This window comes from Arachis hypogaea, chromosome 11 (assembly GCF_003086295.3).
Source record: "Arachis hypogaea cultivar Tifrunner chromosome 11, arahy.Tifrunner.gnm2.J5K5, whole genome shotgun sequence".
Classification (NCBI taxonomy): Eukaryota; Viridiplantae; Streptophyta; class Magnoliopsida; order Fabales; family Fabaceae; genus Arachis; species Arachis hypogaea.
The window spans coordinates 127,724,614-127,746,349 of record NC_092046.1 but is presented as its reverse complement, the minus strand read 5'-3'; the positions used below and the strand labels follow the sequence as shown (position 1 = coordinate 127,746,349).

The window sequence follows — 21,736 nt, the reverse complement described above, 5'->3', positions numbered from 1 at the left end:
AATATTTTTCTTATAAAATTATGAAAGAAGATTAAAAAAAATTGATGGTTAAATTTAGATACCAAAATTTGAAAATCAGATTTGTATTTATAATTTTTTATTTTTAAAAATAAAGAATCCAAGACTCATATTCGTATTTATAAAATTTTCTATTATTTTAAAATCACAAATTTGACCTTTTAATTTGTATACTAATAATATTCCATCATGAAACTTGACTTTCAAATTTCTTATCTATACATTAGAAAAAACACACTCAACTTACCTATAATAGGGGATAATACATTATATTTGTCCATTTCTAAAAAAATTAGCCACTAAAATTGCCATGGTGTCTCAAGGTTTTTAAAACTCTTTTACTAATTAGTAATATAAATTTAATTTTGACGCATTATCAGTGTAAAATAATTTTATACGTGTATCTAATTACATAACGTTACATCAGTAAAAATAACTATATTTTATATTGACTACGTGAATGGTCATTCAAAAAAACGAATATAATTGCACGATTGTATAAAATATTTTATACTATTAATGTATCAAAATTAAACTGTTAGTAATATTAGTTTAGTTATATATGTGTACTGATGTGTGTTAGTATATATAGTTCGTTATATTTTTTTGTCAATTTATTATATTATATATATGATAAAATAATATTTTAAAATTTATTTTGATCAAATTTTAATTTCCTTTATAATATTTGAAATATCTTAAATAAATTTAATATTATTCTACAATTAAATATGTACTTAACATGATTAGTTCATATATATAGTGAAAATATTATTAATTAAATATTTTTTAAAATATGTGTGAATATTTTAATATTGTGATTGTAGATGTAAAAGAAAAACGAATAATATTTATGTTATAAGTGTGAAGGATAATATTGTAATTGAAGATAAGAAAAGAGAGTAGTGTAATCAAGCAGTTAGTTAGTTAGAGATGTTTTCTTTACCCTATATATATATATATATATATATATATATATATATATATATATATATATATATATATATATATATATATATATATAACTGTTTTGGCACTAGAGAGCTAAGCTTATTAGTTCTCTTCATTTTGATCAATGCAATCTTAAGTAGTTCAGTCTTATATTCTCTTCACTCTTCTTTCTATGAGTTTTACTCTTTCTGCTAGTTGGAAGTTGCAACGTTTCTGATCTTGCTGCTCACGCTACTGTTTAAGAACTCGTTCAATAAGAAACTATGATTTTTTACTTGAGGAATAAGTATGTTGATAATGAGATCAATATAGTGACAATATATATGGATTGAAATTACTAAGTAATCACATTGTCATTATATATGTTATTACTAAAGGTGCTACGTATTTTATTTGGATTTAATGATTGAAAAGAAAATGTTTGAAGTGTTAAAAACGAAATTAAGACCATCTAAATGTTTTGGATTAAAAAAATATTTTATACTATATTATATGATAATTAAATATGGATTATAATGGTGTTTTGGAATCTGGATGTGAGGTCTAAACGTCTTTAATTGAAAATTTTAACTTATTTGTTGATATGGAAGTTTTTTTGACGTCTCCACCTAGACAATGATTAAAAGTAGTTGTAAAAGACTATGATACTTAAGTTACTAAGAGTTTAAGCAGATTTAAATCAGCTTAATGTGAGTTGGATTGAGAAAAATATATGAGTATTAGAATACTTATAAAGTTGCATATTGGATATGATTTAGTCATTCTTTGAAGATAATTTCATATGGTAGTGGGTAGTTATTTTCTTTCAAAATGGAAAGTGACCCCATGTCAGAGGTCGTTTTCACCTTAGTGTCATATCCATGTAGATGAGACCACACTATTTGGGCTAGTTGTCGTTGGGTCGAATTATAAATGATGGTCCTGTTTGAGGATGAATTTTACGGTGTAGAAAGAGGATTGGTTTCTACACCCGTAAATTTATATATGTTGGTTGAAAGAGAGTTTGACAAGTATCTCAAGAAGAGATAAATTCTGTGTTTATCGTATGCTGGTTTAGAAAAACTTTTTTATTGTACAAGTAAGGGTTAAGTACTTTTTTCGTTCCTAACATCTTGGGTTAAAATTAAAATCGTCCCCAACCTTTTTTCGTTATTAATATCATCCTCCACGTTTAAAAACGCTTTAAAATCATCCTTTCCTTAATTCTTGGACCAAAATACCCTTCATCATCATCATCCTCCTCCTCACCTTCCTCATCCCACCACCTCCACTGCCACCAACATTGCCGGCGAGAAGAAGAAGAGGAAGAAGAAGGCTTCGCCGTGAAAAAAACGACCCAGCGACAGCAGTGGCAACCCGCAACCCCTTCCTCCTTCGCATCACTTCTCTCTCTTTCTTCTCCGATGAACCAGCGGCGGTAGCACCTCCTTCGCATCGCTTCTCTCTCTCTCTCTCTCTCTTCTCCGATGAACCAGCAACCTAACGGCAGCAGCAACCCGTCCCTCCCTCTCTTCGCATCGCTTCTCTCTCTCTTCTCCGATGAACCAGCGGCGGCAACGCCTCCTTCACATTGCTTCTCTCTCTCTCTCTCTCCGATGAACCAGCGGCAGCAGCGACGACCCTGCAGCAGTAACGGCGGCCCTACAGCAGCAACCCATCTCTCCTTTCTTCGTATCGCTTTTCTCTCTTTCTCTTCTCTGATGAACTAGCGGTGATCCAACGATGACCTTGTAGTGCCAATGGCAACCCAGTGGCAGCGGCAACCCAGCGGCAGCCCCTCCTTTGTTATGGTGGTAGTGGATATGGTGGAGGTGGTGGGAGTGAGGAATGTGAGGAGAAGGATGACGGTGATGAAGGGTATTTTAGTCCAAAAATTTGAAAAAGGATTATTTTAAAGTGTTTTTAAACGTTGAAGATAATTTTAATAACAAAAAAAGGTCGGAGAGGATTTTGATTTTGACCCAAGACATTAGGGACGAAAAAAGTACTTAACCCTACAAGTAATTAAGTGAGTAATTATCCATATCGTGACTAATTGTAGTTAGTTAATTATGGACATTGGTATGAGTTGAATTTTTTTGCATTATTGTGTAAAAAGTAGCAAATTAGTTAGTGGATCAGCCTAAGTTGGTATAATCTTTACCCTAATTTTTACTCTTGTTCTATCACTCACTACAAAAAAGGAGGTTAAAATGGCATTTATAATACGGCGGTTCTTTAAAACTGTCATAATATTTAGATATTCCGGCGTTTTTTGTTTCTGCCATAATTAATTTTTGGATTTGTGGCGGTTTTGGTAATTCTGGCGGTTTTGAACCGCCGTTGGCATGTAGGTATAAAAGAAGAGTCCCTAAATTTCAGAAACCCTTAGTTGAAACCCTACGCGTGTGATGTTGTTGCTCTTGGATGGCCTATGCGACAATCTCCGATCCTATTCCGTTCTCCGACGATCTTCTTCGGTGACATCTCCTCCGGGATCTCCTTCGGCGACATCTCCTAAAGCTGCGATATCCTCCGGTGACGTCTCCTCCAGCTTCCTCTCCTTGTCGTCCTCTGTGTCTTCTCCGCCAAAATCGTCAACGCCTAATTCCTCTGCGACGATCCAGGTAAGCTTCCTTTCCTTCCTTCTTTCCTTCCTTTCCTCTTCTTTGCTTCCTCTGTGATGAGTCTCTCTTTTTAGGCCGTTTGCGAGGATTCATCGCGAGTGGAGAAGTCAGTTCCGCAGTTTGCACTGTTGACGACGTTCCTCCACAATTTGTGTTCTGCCGCTCTCGCTGCGCCGCCGCCGCCACCGCCGTTTCTCCATTCCTCTGCTTCATGCCTTTGCCGCCGTCCCTCACTCTTCCAAAGGTTATGTTAGGGATTGTATTTTCCATTTCGGTTTTCAGCCATGTGTAATATTAAAGTGTTAGGATTCTTGATGAATAATAACTTAATGAATAATAAACTAAACTAGGTTGATGAATGTAAACTGTAATTGCATTAGTTTAGAAATACATTTGTAATGTGCTGTTGCATTATTAAAATCTATCATTGAAGACTATTTTTGTAGACTTTATCCTATTTGTCAAAATGATTAGATCTAGCTTTTCAATGTTGATGGCTTGTTTATTTCTTCCTTTTCTTGTTTGTGTATGAAGATATGAAGGTGGCCACCATGCTTGTGGATCCTGCTGGATTGTCAAGCTTACTACCTCTGCCTTGAAAATTATGTCAGTTCTCAAACCTCAAATTAGTCTAACAATTAATAGCTTATTGTTCAAATGTTTAATTAAGAGAATGACACTTTTAATAAATTGATCATTTAAACCTCACTATTTCATTAAAGAATTTGAACTTTGATCCATCTCAGGGTGCTTCAAAGGGGGCTAATTTGAAAAGCTCTTACTGAACCTGGGGTTAAGCATGCGTTGATTGCAATACAAGTGCTTCAGCAGGTAGTGTGTATATATATATATATATATATATATATATATATATATATATATATATGCTTCACCATGAAATTCTAAACATGCATCTCCAAATGGGGTTCTATATGACACTCCTCAAATTCGTGGATTAGATGGAGCATGCATCATTGATGCTGTCACTTGGATTTGTTTTTAAATTTTTGTTTCACATTTTGTTAGAATTGCACTTATGTCTTTTTGGAATATGTTACCAGTAATTTTTCGTGCCTAACTGCAGCCAATGAATGATTGTTTAACAAGATTCATAATTCAATTAGTCCTTCCGGATTTTAGATTCCATGATCTGTTCAATTTTAAGTAAAAGCATCAATGTTCATAGCATTGTCAAGCTTACCATCATTTTCAGATACCAAAATGATGCAGCACCTGTTTAATATAAAAAGAAGGTTTTGCACGCAGCTAGCGCACTCTTTTTATTTTGCTTATTCTTTATGGAAATTTGTTTGTAGTTTGGTTTTGGAAAAGAGGCTCACAAACAACCCTTTAATAATGTATTGTATAATTGTATGAGAATTCCTTAAAGAGATAAATCTTTGAAACATCACCTTCATTTGGCAGAGTATTGTAGTGTTTCCAAGTAGCCCCAATTTGAGATTTCAATAATGTAAATGAAGGTTGTTTCGCAACTAGCTAGTTGTAGCCTTTTATTTTCTACAGTAGAAACTACATATACATGGTACTCTAAATAATGTTGTGTTATAAGGAAGCAATCAGTGTCTGTCTTTTGGTTGATTGATTGTATGAATAATTGAATATGTTTTTTTTGTTATGGCTCCAAATTTTCTTTCACTTCGTTGTAAATTTTCTCCAGTTTGAGCTACTTATAATTGGTCACTAGTTTTGCCTGTTAAAACACAAGGAAAAGGGACAAGCAAAGCAAGTAGTTAGAATCTTAATTTAGGACTTCAAATTACGATTTTCAATAAATCAATTTTTTTTGTTCTTTTTACAATTAGTACTATATTATAGTTAGTACTAAGTATTATTGATATCTCAACATTTAGAGGATTAACCCTTTCTGAGACAGGAAGTTAGGGAACGTTGGGAATGTAAGATGCTAATAATCTCAGATTTTTTAGAGATATATTTGTTCAAGCATCCCTTCTCTGCTTTTAACACACCTCTCTCTCTCTCTCTCTTTCTCTCTCTCTCTCTCTCTCTCTATCTCTCAATATATACATTATGTGGTTTCTCTTTCTTGTTTTGGTTCTTTTTTAATTTTATTTTCTAGGGCACCTTGCATTTAATTATGGTGACTTGAAAAAAAGAGTTCTCGTTTAGTTTGTATTTGGATAAACTTATTTTGCTGTCAAAAGTCAAAACAATTATAGCTTCAATGTTCTAATTATATGACTAATTTTGTATTGATATCAGGTGCAAGCATTTGAAATTGAATTAAAATGGGTATGGAAGAATTCCTTAATCACATTTATCTTCAATTTTATAAAACTAATTGCTGCAGTTGTTTACATTCAAACTTTAACTAGTGTTTCATGGTTATGACTTGTTAACAGAGTTTCTGTGGAGCTGACAATTCTTCTACATTGACTATTAATCAAGGATTTCGCTAAGTAAGTAATTATATATATGTATGTAGGTATTTGGTTCTTGTTTTGTCTTCAGATGAGATGGTTGGTGATTGTTGTATCTTTTCTTTGGATGGTTATTACATTAAAGTTAAGGATCTTCTCTTGTATCATATATAAACTATGGTTTGATTATGCTATATCTTATTCCTTCCCTTGTGGCTTGAGAATAATATATTTGCTTTATTTATTTCCTTGACTCTTTTTACTTTATAGGAAAAAATTAATTTGCATATACACAACTACTTGAGAAGGAAAAATGCACAATATAAAAGTATATAGACTAGTTATGCCAAAAGTACTACTTTTAGGAAATTTGCATTGGTAGTATTTCATGCCTTTGCAACTAGTATTATGTATAAGAACAAAACTGAAGTTAATTGTGAATTCGTCTTTGGTTGAGATTGATATTGCTACCAACCACTTAATGAAATCTGAGATAATGTGTTGGTTAGTTTAGGTTGCTTAAGAGATTGGACTTTCCAGAAATGAAGTTCAGCTTATACTTATGGGCTATGAGGTATGTGAAATGCTATTTTTCTGCACCTCTTTACTATAAAAAGTTTGATTGCATACTTGCAAGACATGAAAATTGAAATAGCACACTGGATTTGCAAATATGCATTTAGTTCTTATATTCATGGATATGTTCCTGATTTTATTTTATATCTTGTTTAGAATACAGTAGAAGCTCCTGGTAATCTAGAGATTTTGCTTTAATTGAGAAGGAAAAGGTGTCGATGAAGGATAAGATTTCAATGTAGTACTCCAAGTTTATCATTATTTTACTTTAACTGACTAAGGTTTTTCTTTATTAATCCAGCCTCCTTGCTGCTCTGCTGGTGAAGGATCTTGTGTTTCAAATGGAGCATGCGAAGATTGCACAACGGTAATTGTACAAATAACCTGGAAGCCCAACTAGTTTAATTAATAAAATTCTTCCCATGCTTGTTTTAACATGTTCTTTTCATTTCTTTTGGTTTTCCATGGCAGGGATATCCTTAAATGGTGCAACGGAATTGTAGGTTTAGGTTTTTCTTTAAGAATTGGTTAGTGTTATTTTCTTTAAGAATTCTATTTTGTTGTCTGCTCTCAACTTTGTCATAGTTAATGTTCTTAACAGAACCAGAACTTAGTTAGTTGATTGATAGGCAAACTTCCAAGTAATTGCTTTTCCATTTGTTTGTAGAGATTCTTAGCACAATGAGAGCAGTCCAAGGTTCACTAATAGTAGCATCATGCATACAAATAATTTTGGGATTTAGTCAAATATGGGCCATTTGTTCCAGGTATGCTTTTTTTTATTTTGTTGAAATGTATGTTACACTTTTTGAAGTCAAAGAGAGAAACTTGGATTGGAGAATACGCCAAATAATTATTGTGCTTTCCTTTGCATTCAGGTTTTTCAGTCGACTTGGAATGGTTCCAGTAATTGCATTAGTTGGTTTTGAACTATTTGACAGAGGGTTCCTTGAGGTACATATAACACCAGCCCCACTTACTGCATTATTAATAGTGAAATTCACAATTATTTTCTCATCACTAATATGGTTTTAGTATACTATTCTGAATCTAAATCATTTGTGTTAGGTTGGGAGCTGGGTCGAAATTTCCATGCTAATACTGTTTATAGCCTTATCTCAGGTACAATTTAGGCAATAATGGATTAGGATTCTCTTATGTCTATCTTTCTTAAGGCATATTAATTTTGGCATGTTTCTTAGTATTATTGTATAATTAGGTAGCTGTTATTGTATAGGACAAGGGAATAACAAGACAAATCCCATCCAAAACCAAAAGAAGCACTCATGATTACGTAGGTCTAGTCAATATATAGCTGCAGGTATATACATCTTTTACATGAATTGAACCATCATTCATGCAGAATATATATAATCATCACCATTAAGACTTTTCAGTTTTCCCTACTCCCTACTTGGCACGCTAATAATGTCTTTACCTAATTTTTAATGATTTACTTTGGGCTTCAAATAATTCACATGCAATACGGATATGAAAGTGGGCTTGGGAATTTTTGAGAGAGGTCTATAAAAGAGAAGAGGCCCAATAATAAAAAATATAATGTAATATCTTTATTAAAATTGAAATATTTAACGCCAAAAGTTACCAAAATTTAACTATCTTCCTTTTTTTTAGCTGCCAACTTATCCTGCTAGCATGTTTCTTAGTAATGCTAATGGAACAGTTTCGCAATAGCATCAAGGTGAAAAATTGTGTACAAATCATTATAGCAACAATTTCTTCTTCCTTTTGTGGTTGTTGTTTGTAAAGTTTCAATAAAGAATCGTTCAATTGCTGCCATATTTCTTCATTTTATTTAAAGCATATACTTGCACTAAATTATTTGTCTAAAAGAAATGAATGAGAGACTATATATTTTAATTGCTGCCATATATTTATTTATTTAATTCAATTGCTTTCATATACTTACAGAAATTATATTTCTTCTACTTTCTTGTGAGAGAGACTATATTTGCATCACTCACTTCCCTAAAAATAAGAAAAATTACGTAGTGTGTTGTGTTCTTATTACTGTAAAATTTTTTAGCAAGCACTATTTTATTTGATAATTCTATTTTGTTCTTTTTAACAGGCACAAAAGGAAGAACTTCCAGAGCAAGTTTTGTGCTGCTTAAGATTGAACAAAATTGATTTTTTCTTGCATTTCTTGTGCTCATAATAATTATATTTTTGTTGTAGGAATTGGATCAGGAGAGTGAGATTCCATCACCAGAAGAGTTAGGAAGTAGATCTTCTGGAGCAAGCAACAAGGAAGCATGACCTTGCTTGATATGTTAAGACGTATATTAAAGATTATATGTTAAGACGTATTATTGAAAAATGTTACTTTGATAATTTGTTTTTGGATTATGACATTTCAATTATGACTTGGATTATGACTTTTGAATCATGTAAGAATTAATAAAAATCATCTTATGATGTTTGATTTATGGCTATGCCTTTTGGTTATTATGAGATTTTTAAGTGAGTTTCGAAAATATCACTTTAAATTGGTGGTTTCAATCTTACTTTAAAAAACATAAAATTGTCATCATAATTAAGTACAAACGGCAGTTAGAAACTCCCATTTTTAATGAAAACGATGCCATTATACGCTGGTAAAAACGGTGGTTAAAAATTGCCATTTTAAACGAAAATGATGTCATTATAACCTGGTAAAAATGGTGGTTATAATGGTAAAAACGGTGGTTAGAAACCGCCATTTTAAACAGAAAGGATGCCACAATATCCTGGTAAAAACGGCGGTTATAGCTGCCATTTTAACAATTCAAAAACCGCCATTTTATGCGGAAATAATGGCGGTTATAAACCGCCATTTTAACCCTAAAAAAACCGCCGTAATAACCAGAATGGCGCCTAGAATAACGGCGTTTCTTGGAGGCGCCATTTTTGGTAATAATGGTTCTAACCGCCGTAATTTTCAAAAATAACCGCCGTTTTAACCCTATTTTTTTGTAATGACTGTTATAATTATTACCAAAAACATTGTTATCAGAATTTTATATATATATTGCTGGCATCAAATTCAATTGAGAAAGTCATATCAAACAAAAAATTAAACAAAATAAAATAATATAGAAATATGGAATAATTAAATTAGCCTGACAGATTATGATTCACTTACAACATAAAAGAATAATAAGGTATATATATATATATATATTAAGAAAATATTAAAAATAAGATGCTACAATGATTATTTCTAAAAGTTGCATATCTTAGTTGAATATATTAATAATAATTTGTTATAAAAATTTATGATTATATATAGAGCAAGTTACTCAAATAAAATGTTTGAAAATTAATATTATCAGAATATAATTTTTAAACATTACAGATGTAAATATAACTATTATATTTTTATGGAAATCGCGAGAGGAGTATAGTGGATTCTGGATTACATGTAAACTGCTACAGGGTATAGCAGTTTACGTTGGGATGCGTGATGAGGAGAAACCGCTACATCCTGTAGCGGTTTCTGAATGAAGTTCGCAATGAAGAAATCGCGGCACTCCTATAGTGGTTTCTTCACAAATCGCACACCTAGAAAACCGTGTGAGGCTATAGCAGTTTCTGTTTGATTAGAAATGCCTATAAATACCAAGCAGGAGGTAATGGTGTAGTAGAAGATTGTCATTTTCACAAATTCATAAATGTATAGTGAGGAGAGTTTTTTAGTCCTAGTCCATTACTTTAAAAAAATTCAAAAAAGGAAAAGTTACGGCATTAAGTTTACTGATAGAGAACCGGTGAGTATTTTTATCCAGTCAACAGATACGTTGTCAGAGCTAAAAATGAGTATATTGCAGAAGGCGGGGTTGTGTGGGACAAAGTGGGTGAAGAAGTTGTTCTACAAGATTTCTATTGCGGTTGTTTCAACTGGTATGAACTATGAAACCTTTGTGATAGGGTCAGACGAAGATATGTAGGTTTTATTTCATTGTCGGCGAAGTTTTCCGGAAGTGAGAATACACGAGCAGTGTGCCAAGTTGGAAGATGGTGTCAACAGTTCTGGTACATCAGTGCCGAATCCTCAGTCGACTATGGTGGGGGGATGCTTCTACCTCGAAGCCTGTCGTTGCACTTACTTGTCTGTTGGCTGATCCTCCATTTGTTGCAGTTGGGATAGCTAGGACACCCGTATGATTCCGAATATTTTAGATGAGGGTGAATCGGATCAGGTTGAAAATGCGATGCAAGAGGATGATTCAGACGAAGAGCCTGCTCACATCATGGGGGATAGTGATGAGGATACTCTGTGTTGATTGTAAAGGATTATAGCATCCAGTCGTGGAGTTGAGTACAGGGTGATAGAGTAAGATCATCTCAAGTATCATGGGAGATGCAAGGAGTTCAGTAAATGTTGCACGTGGTTGATTCACATCACGCTTCGGCAATGAAAGAGTACTTGGGAGGTTAGATGGCACAACATGCCTCACACTTGCTTGGCTACATCGATTTCGAGCGATCACCGACAGTTTGATCATCATGTTATTTGTGCGAGGATCTTTCTGTTGGTTAGAGTCGATACAATGGTTATGATAAAGGTGTTGTAGGAAGCTACTGAAGCAACCTATGGATTCAGGCTTAGTTACAGGAAGGTCTGGATGGCGAAACAGAAGGCAGTTGCACAGATCTACGGAAATTGGGAAGAGTTGTATGCCGAGTTGCCCTATTGGATCCTTGGTGTGCAATCTGATGCATGAGCATCTTTCCTATCTTTTCCTAGTGAATTTGCATTTGAATTTGTAAGTTTAATCATGATTTAAATACTTTTTAGCCACTATGAATGCTACTTTGAATTGTATGCAATTTGATTTATTTCAAGTAGCATTTTGGACGAATTTGACAGAGTTTACGTGAAAAAATGGAGCCACCATAAACCCAAAGAGGTGGTGCCAAACTTGGAGATTCCAAGTTTGGCACTAGAAGCGCTATAATCTCCCATTTAATTCGGCCTCAGTAAAGCCAAACTTGAAATTTTTCAAGTTTGGCGCCATGATAAACCACTATTTTATGGTTTATCTTGTGCTCAATTGAGTAGATTTTATCAATCTTTCATACACTTGTTCATACAAAATGCATGTTTTACATTCTCCTTCTTGATTTTGTGCTATGATTGAAAACATGCTTCTTTGGCCTTATATTTGCTAATATTAATCTTCTCTTATTACCATTCGATGCTTTGATATGTGCGTTAAGTGATTTCAGAGATTACAAGGCAGGAATGACTCAGAGGATGGAAAGGAAGCATGCAAAAGTGGAAGGAATACAAGAAGTTGAAGGAATTGCTAAGCTGTCCAGCCTGACCTCCTCGCACTCAAACAGTCATAACTTGAGCTATAGAAGTCCAAATGATGCGGTTCCAGTTGCATTGGAAAGCTAATGTCTGGGGCTTCGATTTGATATATAATTTGCCATAGTGGCCGTACAGATAGATGACGCGAAGGCGTGCTCCACGCGGACGGGTCGCAGTGACGAAAATCAGCGTGACAGATTTCGTCCCCAGCGAATTCTGGGCTATTTCTGACCCAGTTCTCAGTCCAGAAAATACATATTAGAGGCTATAAAGTGGGAGAATGCATCCAAATATAATCATACTTTCATAATTCACACTTTTAGGTTTTAGATGTAGTTTTAGAGAGAGAGAGAGGTTCTCTCATTTCTCTTAGGATTTAGGATTAGGATTTCTCTTATTTTAGGATTGCTTCTACAATCACAGGTTCAAAGTTCCTTTAATTTATTTTCTACTTTTATTTATTCCAATGCTTTTACTTGTTAATGTTCCTAAATTGGCTTATGAACCTTTTCATGTTAAGATTTGAATATTCTATTTAATATTGTTTGAGATATTTCAGACTTATGATTGCTTTCTTTAATTTATGTATCCAAATTATTTTCATTCAAGTAGATTTTCTTCCCTTTTGGCTTTGGTTAATTAATTGGAGACACTTGAGTTATCAAACTCCTTGTTGATTGAAAATTGGAATTCTTTACTGATTGATTTGAATTCCAATAACTCTAGTCTTTTCTTAGGAATTGACTAGGACCTGAGGAATCAAATTGATTCATCCACTTAACTTACCTTCATAGTTAGAGGTTAACTAAAGTGGGAGTAGAATCCAATTCTCATCACACCTGATAAGAATAACTAGGATAAGACCTCAATTTCTCATACCTTGCCAAGAGATTTTATTATTATTAATTTATTTTTCTTGTCATTTAAATTACTTGTTCCCTATTTCAAAAACCCAAAAATATACTGTTTTACATAACCAATAATAAATCATACCTCCCTGCAATTCCTTGAAAAGACGACCCGAGGTTTGAATACTTCGGTTATAAATTTTATTGGGTTTTGTTACTTGTGACAACCAAACTTTTGTAAGAAAGGAATTCTTGTCGATCTAGAAGCTATACTTACAACGCGAATTTATTTGTGAAAATTCTAGATCGCGCGAGAATTTCGTTCTTCAAAATGGCGCCGTTGCCGGAGAGTTGCAACTGTGTGTCTTATTATTAGTTATTGTAAATATTTTCTTTTGCTTGTTTATTTCTTTTTATTTTTCACTTTTAATTTTTATTATTTACTATGAATTCTCACCCCTATCGCTTTGAGTTTGGTTCTAACAATGTTGTTGTAAGGAATGGAAACTATAATGAAAATAGGCATCAAGGTTTGAAAAATCAAAGATGGGAGGAGTCACAAGGATTTGATCAACCCTCTAGGCAACAACCCCCTCCAATGCGCGATAACCAGCAAGTCCCACCATATGCTTACGAACCACCTCCTCAACACAACTCTGGACCACCATACTCACAAGCACCTTACCACCAAACACCCCCATATGACCCTAACCCACATCCACCACACCAACCACCATATGAACCACACCCAGAACCACCACCTCAATATTCACCATCTCCATTGGATAACAACACACTCATCTCTAATATCATTGGTCTCACCTCTACACTCTAAAATCTTATATCCCGCATGGACCAACCCTCTACCTCCAATATTCAACCCTCAAGCTTCAGTGCGCTTCCTTTTCAACCACATAATAATCTTCCCATCCCATCACCACCCTCCATAGAAGAGCACCCACATCCATCAATCCAAGAGCAAGATGATCCCAGTTATGCTATTGATATGGAACAAGAAAGAAGGAATCATCTTCGTGAATCCATACTTCATAAGAAGCTAGAGGAGGCCCTACAGATGAAGGTAGTGGAGACCCTTGAAGTCGAAGGAGTGATTGAAGAATTAGTGAAGGAAGACAACAAGGAGGAGTCTGATTTTGTCATAGAGCAAGAGGAGGCTCAAAATGTGGAGATAGGAAAGACCCTTGAAGATGAAGGAATAGTTGAAATGAGTTATCATAGAAAGAAAATCATCAAGGATGAGTATGATTTTATACTATAACAACTGGACAAAGCAGTAATTATTGAAGAAGAAGAAGTGGTTGAAGATCTAGGAGATGCAGAACCTCCATGGGAAAGTCCAGTCATAGAACCTCCTTCAAAGATGTTTGAAATTGGTGTTGAGGAGGGTGTACAACCTCCAAGGCATATCATGGCTAAAGACTTTGAAGAGGTTGATCAAGAGATGGAGATTAAAGAAGAAGAAGCACAACCTCCCATGCCCTTGGTGAGTAATGAAGAAGATATTGAATTGGAAGAAAGCTACCAAGAGGAAGATGTTGAAATTGAAGAAGCTTGCATAGAGATGGAAGTTGTCAAAGAAGAGCCCAAGGGAGTGGAGCTTGAAATCACCTTGCCAAAACAATTGGAGACCTTTCCCCCAAAGACATTACCATCCAATACAACATTCAAGTGGGTAAAATACTTATCCTTAACCTTTGCTTTCTCACTTGAATATGGGCTACTTGAAACAGATGGTCAGCTTAGAGCTATTTGTGGCTTTAAGAGTAAGAGGGAGATGGTTAGTGGTTGGCAACACAATCCTAGGTTCATTGTGGTAGGAAGCTCACGGCTAAATTATCATGGTTGGAAGAATACTAAATTGTATGGGTCTAGGAAGCTGTTTGGATGCCTTAGTGAGAATTCAGATTGCTTACCACCCGGATGGAATCATGATGATCAACTTGAAGACGGGTGTAGAAACAAGATTTGGGATCCGAGAATATATGAGGATCGACTTTGGGAGCTCAAAGCTTGTGAAGAACTCCATCAAAGCTTGGAGAATCTACCTGGTATTGATAAAGCTTATTGGAAGTCCAAGCATTGGTGGAAGTTTCAGGATGAGTTCAAGCACAAGCCACCATGACAAGGAGCTCGCCAGATGTCCAACTTAAGGACTATAACTAAAAGTGCTAGGTGGGAGATAACCCACCATGGTATATTCTTTCCTTTTTTCCTAGTTTATTTTATTTTAATTTTATTAGTGTCGTTCATAATGTTTGCATTAGCATTTACATACTGTATTATGCATTTTGCATAAAAATAAATAAATAAATAAATAAATAAATAAATAAAAAGCACGCACACGACGCGGCAGCGTCGCTGACGCGTCCGCGTCACTTGTTCGTTATGAAGAAAAGAAAGTTGAACAGAAAGTCACGCGAAAGCGTGGCTGGAGGCGCGCCTTAGGCATAATCAAGCCCACGCGACCGCGTCAATGACGCGGCCGCGTCGTTTGCGAAATAGCCTCCCATCGCGTCCGCGTCACCCACGCGAACGCGTGGTCCTGCAAAATCGACGTAAAGAGGTATATGGCAGTAAGTTGTGATGGAGTAGGGCTGGGATGATGCTAGAAGCACAAGCCCTATCACGCAAACGCCTGCCCCATGCGTTCGCGTCGTTTTTCAAAATATAGCCATTCACGCGATCGCGTCAACCACGCGAACGCGTCACCCAAATTTTTTGGCAAAATGCATTTAAAACAGAGAGTTGTGCGAACGCGAGGCTGCACTCACGCCAATAGCACAAATCAAGTCACGCGTACGCGTCACCCACGCTTACGCGTCACTTGAAAATATCACAAAACACGCGAACGCGTGACCCACGTGTTCGCGTCGCCTGCGCCGCACAACTTATCCAGATCAGTGCCAATTATCTTATCTTTTCTTTTCTAATCCTAGTTTCTTCTATCTTTTCTTCTTTCTTCTTTCTTCTTTCTTTCTTACTTACTTCTTCTTCATCTCTTTAACCTCTCATCCCTGAGTGAGTAGCTAACTCAAATATTCGATTTTAGGATATAAGAGTCTTCGCACCGAGAAAATCTTTTGTGAATCTCGTTATCTCCACGGTTAAGGGCAGAATCACACCTTGGGGATTCACTTCCATTCTATTTTATTTAATTTATTTGCATACTTTCATCCATTGCATTTTAATTTTGCGCATATTTTTATTTTCTTTTCTAAATTTATTATTTTACCATTGGTGTTAAATTTTCTTATTCAACTGTTACATCTTTTCTTGAATTATTTTGGTGCTTAGTGACTTGCTTTACACTGTTAGGTAATATTTTATACTGTCTTTCATTATCTACTCTTCCCCTTTGTTGCAAATTTTTTGCAACATTGATATGCCATTTGCTTCCACTGTTTTCTCAATTGCATGTTGTAGCTACCATGTAATTGTGATCCTCATTATTTGGCATTAACCCAGCCATATTTTATTTGTTTTCTATTTTTATTCCTGGGTTACTTTTCTTCTTTTTCCTCTTCTTTCAGGATGGCCACCAAGGAAGGGAAACGAAAAAGCTATACATGGGCAATAAACAAGTTGCATCTGCAAATTGTTTGGAAAAAAATATCAGTTGGAGCCACCTATCCACCTGCACATCTCAGCATGCACCGAGGACGGTGCAATCTTTAAGTATGGGGAGGTTGATACCGATCTCCATGGGTTAGTTATTTTCTTCTCAACAGCAATGTCTTATTTTCTTTATTAGTTTATTGTTGCATCTGCATATTTGATTACATGTTTTCTTGATTTTACGCATTTAGTTACTACTTGGTTGAAGTAATATTTTCTTTTTCAAGAAATTTTTATAGTATTTCACTAATTTAAATTGAAAATTTTTTTTTGTTAAAACTTGTTTGAAGTTGTATTTGGAACATAGTTTAAAAAGCTAACAACACACAACCTGTGAGATTTTGAGCTTATTTATATGGTTACATTATTTAACCATAAATTTTTATTCTTGTGTGTTTTCTTCCTTGTAATCTTTGCTTTGTTCCATTCTATATGTCCACTATTTAGTGTATTTACATGCTTGCATATGATTGAGGCCATTACTTATTTAGCTCACTTATCCCAAATAAGCCTACCCTTTCAATCACCTTTGTTAGCCACTTTGAGCCTTTTAAATCCTATTTGTTCTATATTTTACCACATTACTAGCCTTAAGCGGAAAAACAATTAAATATCCCAATTGAATCTTTGGTTAGCTTAAGATAGAAATTGTGTGTTAATTAAGTATGGGAGAATTGTGGAACAAGGGTTAATAAGGGAATGTGTCGTGACAAAATAATGAGAATTTGGGTACCTACTCATGTGAAACTAAAAATAAAAAATAAAAAAATCCATGTGCATTGATAAGCTACGTTTATTTCCTTAGTTTTAATATATAAAAAAAATGAAAAAAAAAAGAGAAAAATCCAAAAATATTCAATAAATAAGTAAATAAATAAGGGGACAAAATTACTCCAATGCAAGGTTAAGTTAATAAAAAGATCAATGCATATGTGATAAAATTAAAATAAAGGTTGATGCATGAGTATGTAATGCAAAAGTGGGAATTTTGGGTAGCTAGGCATGAATTTAAAAGTATATAGAGTGTGTGTATAGGTGAGAGCTTCGGTTAATCAAAGATTCATATTATAACTCACTTGGCCATACATATATCCTCACCCTTACCTTAGCCCTATTACAACCTTGAAAAAACCTCATGAATTTTGCATTGGTACACTAAATTTTTGTTGATTGGATAGATGAAGAACAAAGTTTAGAAAGCATGACTAGAGAAGAGTAGAGTGATTAACCCTAGACACTTGAGAGATTAGAGTGATATACACTACCAGTGAGGGTTCAATGCTTGATTCTATGTTCCCTGCTTTTATGAGTTATCTTCTTACAAGTTTACTTGGTTTTACTGTATAATTTGAATTAGTGAAATCTGATTTATGTTTGTCTTGAAGAGCTTATTTACTTTTAACCAAGTAGGTAGAAACATTTTGCATGTAGTTGCATTCATATAGATAGGTTGCATTTCATACATTCTACCATTCCTCTTCACTCCCTTATAGCTTCTCTTGAGCTTAGCATGAGGACACGCTAATGTTTAAGTGTGAGGAGGTTGATAAACCACTATTTTATGGTTTATCTTGTGCTCAGTTGAGTGGATTTTATCAATCTTTCATACACTTGTTCATACAAAATGCATGTTTTACATTCTCCTTCCGGATTTTGTGCTATGATTGAAAATATGCTTCTTTGACCTTATATTTGCTAATATTAATCTTTTCTTATTACCATTCGATGCCTTGATATGTGCGTTAAGTGATTTAAGAGATTACAGGGCAGGAATGACTCAGAGGATGGAAAGGAAGCATGCAAAAGTGGAAGGAATACAAGAAGTTGAAGGAATTGCTAAGCTATCCAGCCTGACCTCCTCGCACTCAAACGGTCATAACTTGAGCTATAGAAGTCCAAATGATGCGGTTCCAGTTGAATTGGAAAGCTAACGTCTGGGGCTTCGATTTGATATATAATTTGCTATAGTGGCCGTACATTTAGGCGATGTGAACGCATGCTCCACGCGGACGCATCGCAGTGACGAAAATCAGCGTGGCAGATTTCGCCCCCAGCGAATTCTGGGCTGTTTCTGACCCAGTTCTCGGCCCAGAAAACACATATTAGAGGCTATAAAGTGGGAGAATGCATTCAAACATAATCATACTTTCATAATTCACACTTTTAGGTTTTAGATGTAGTTTTAGAGAGAGAGAGAGAGAGAGAGAGGTTCTCTCATTTCTCTTTGGATTTAGGATTAGGATTTCTCTTATTTTAGGATTGCTTCTACAATCACAGGTTCAAAGTTCCTTTAATTTATTTTCTACTTTTATTTATTCCAATGCTTTTACTTGTTAATGTTCCTAAATTGGCTTATGAACCTTTCATGTTAAGATTTGAATATTCTATTTAATATTGTTTGAGATATTTCAGACTTATGATTGCTTTCTTTAATTTATGTATCCAAATTATTTTTATTCAAGTAGATTTTCTTTTCTTTTGGCTTTGGTTAATTAATTGGAGACACTTGAGTTATCAAACTCCTTGTTGATTGAAAATTGGAATTCTTTGCTGATTGATTTGAATTCCAATAACTCTAGTCTTTTCTTAGGAATTGACTAGGACATGAGGAATCAAATTGATTCATTCACTTAACTTACCTTCATAGTTAGAGGTTAACTAAAGTGGGAGTAGAATCCAATTCTCATCACACCTGATAAGGATAACTAGGATAGGACCTCAATTTCTCATACCTTGCCAAGAGATTTTGTTATTATTAATTTATTTTTCTTGTCATTTAAATTACTTGTTCCCTATTTCAAAAACCCAAAAATATACTGTTTTACATAACCAATAATAAATCATACCTCCCTGCAATTCCTTGAGAAGACGATCCGAGGTTTGAATACTTCGGTTATAAATTTTATTGGGTTTTGTTACTTGTGACAACCAAACTTTTGTAAGAAAGGAATTCTTGTCGGTCTAGAAGCTATACTTACAACGCGAATTTATTTGTGAAAATTCTAGATCGCGCGAGAATTTCGTTAATCATGCCACACTCACGCGACTCAAGAATCACTACATCAAGTCAAACTTGGAATGTTCCAAGTTTGGCTTCATGATCACTCACCTCCAGGAATTTCATGGCGTTGAAGTGAAGTCAAACTTGGGAACATGATCACCGTAATTGCTAGATTTTATACGGGCATGGTGGCGCCAAACTTGGCCCAGTCCAAGTTTGGCACCACAACTAATCCTAAGGTGGTCCCTATTCGTCCAAGGAGCAGCACGAGATCAATTTTATTTATTTTGATTAAAATTTATTTTATTTTACAATAGAAAAAAGATATTATTTAGTTTTAGAAAATATATTTTACATTAATTAGGTTTAGATATAAAAGGGAAAAGATTCAGTCATTTGGGCTCTCTTCTCTTTTACACACTTTTACCGTTTTTAGAATCGTTGTTTTCTCTTTGAGCCATGAGCAACTAAACCTCCACTGTTAAGTTTACGAGATCTGTTTATTTCTATGGATTGAAATTATTGCTTTTCTATTTTAATTAATGTATTGATTCAATTTCAAGGATTACTTTCGTACTTAATTTTATGAATCTGGGTGGAGTGGAAGTATGTCCCTTATTCTAGATGCGTTCTTGTGACCCTTGGAAGAGGTCTCTCACCTGAACACAGCTTGAAAGTAAATTTTACCTAAATTACTAATTACATGAACTAATTGGGATATGTGACATATAATCCTGTTAGCTTTGGGTAATTAGGGTTTTTGTGGTACATAAACTAGAATTGAACTTAACCCTCTAAACAAAATCAAGTGTCAAAGGAATTGGCGGTTGATGAAAGTTAGAGGATACTAAAAAGGTTTAAGGAATTAGGGTTTAGTCACTTATAGTTTGCCATGAATTGAATCTTGCATGATTAAAATAGTTGATAAGAAATAGAAATCCGGAAGATAAACAACTCTGAAACCTTAAATATTTTCTCATACATTCTTCACATCAATTTACTGTTTGCCTTTAATTCTCTGAATTTACCGTTTAATGTTTTACAACACTAAAAAACTATTTCTGCTTGTCTAACTAAGTAAATCACTCAACCATTTTTGTTTAGTCTATCAATCCTCGTGGAATCGATCCTCACTCACCTAAGGTATTACTTGGTATGACTTGGTGCACTTGCCAGTTAGTTTGTGGACTTTATAAATTTTGCACCAAGTTTTTGGTGCCGTTGCTGGGGATTGACTGTGATTGATAACTATTAGTTGTTTGATTGCTTAGATTAGGCATTTTAGCTTTAATTTTATTTAATTCTGCCCTTTAATCTTTGAAATATTTAGCTACTATTTTTTCTTAATTTCTGAAATTAAATTTGATGTTGTTACCTGGTAGGGGTGGCAAATGGGCCTAAACCCGTTGGGCTGGCCCGTGTAACCCATCAAAAAAGGCGAGGTGGGCTGGAAAATTGGGACCGCCAAATAGCAAAAGCCCGCTTAACCCGCACCGCTTAAACCGCGGGCTTTGGCGGGGCGGGACGGGCTTCCCCGCCGAGCTTAGTTTTTTTTTGCAAGGGATATTTTTACAATTTTTTTTTGCCAAAACCCAACTTCCCCCAACCCAACTTACAAGAGAATGAAGATGAAAATTGAGTGTTTTGAATTATGTTTATTTTGTTTTAGAGACAATATTTATAATTATATTTTGAATTGTGTTTATTTTGCTTTGGAAACAATATTTATAATTATTTTTGGATGAAAACTTGGTTTATAATTATGTTTATTAGATATTTATAATTACAAAGATTTTAATGTTTGTGAATATTAAAATTATAATTTGTTTATATTTTTAGAAATTATAATAGTTAAAAGTAAAAAACAGAAGAGATTTTTTTATACTTTTATATATATTATTTAATAGTTAAAAGTAAAAAAAAAGAGGATATTTGGCGGGCTGGGATTTTGGGACCGCCTCACTAGGCGGGGCGGGGCAGGGCGGGCCAGCCCGCCAAAGGGTGGGCTTCTGGCGGGGCGGGCTTCCCCGCTTGCCACCCCTATTACCTGGTTATTTTTATTTTAATTTTCCTATTCATTTTTTTTAAAAAAATTCAAAATTTGCACTCTAATTTTATTTATAATTTTCAAAAATTTTCTGCTTTAATTACTTAGTTGTTCTATTTTATTTCTTTTACACAGGTTATCTCACTGGGAATTCTCTGCACTCTGACGTAGAGATTCCCATTTTTCTTATTTTCTGTTATTTATGAACAGGAACAAAGAACCTCTTATAGATTTTGATCCTAAAACTGAAAGGACTTTGAGGCGGCACTTGCAACAAGCTAGACTTTACAAGGCTAGTGAAAATCTTAGTGAGACCTTGATGAGGGAAATCGAT

At 34.5% G+C, this 21,736-nt stretch overlaps 1 protein-coding gene across 42 annotated transcripts; it reads left to right on the top strand.

Moving 5' to 3' along the window:
- Window positions 1-3,215: 3,215 nt before the first annotated feature.
- LOC112722579 (nucleobase-ascorbate transporter 2) lies at window positions 3,216-9,000 on the top strand. 42 transcript variants are annotated; one of them, XR_011867730.1, is made up of 15 exons: window positions 3,216-3,575; window positions 3,650-4,181; window positions 4,322-4,406; window positions 5,817-5,846; window positions 5,957-6,013; window positions 6,489-6,548; window positions 6,852-6,917; window positions 7,022-7,077; window positions 7,218-7,317; window positions 7,429-7,504; window positions 7,619-7,672; window positions 7,788-7,871; window positions 8,186-8,252; window positions 8,643-8,669; window positions 8,750-9,000. XR_011867730.1 is itself a non-coding variant. In XM_025773656.3 (14 exons), exons 6-12 carry the CDS (start codon window positions 6,517-6,519, stop codon window positions 7,863-7,865), a joined length of 462 nt encoding a protein of 153 aa, XP_025629441.1. In that variant the 5' UTR covers window positions 3,216-3,575; window positions 3,650-4,181; window positions 4,322-4,406; window positions 5,817-5,846; window positions 5,957-6,013; window positions 6,489-6,516; the 3' UTR covers window positions 7,866-7,871; window positions 8,643-8,665; window positions 8,750-9,000. The 42 variants fall into 42 exon arrangements, 30 of the variants coding, with proteins under 30 accessions (XP_025629441.1, XP_025629442.1, XP_072063371.1 ...); XR_011867736.1 differs by having other exon boundaries at window positions 7,770-7,871; XR_011867729.1 differs by having other exon boundaries at window positions 8,643-8,665; window positions 8,750-8,802.
- The last annotated feature ends 12,736 nt before the right edge of the window (window positions 9,001-21,736 follow it).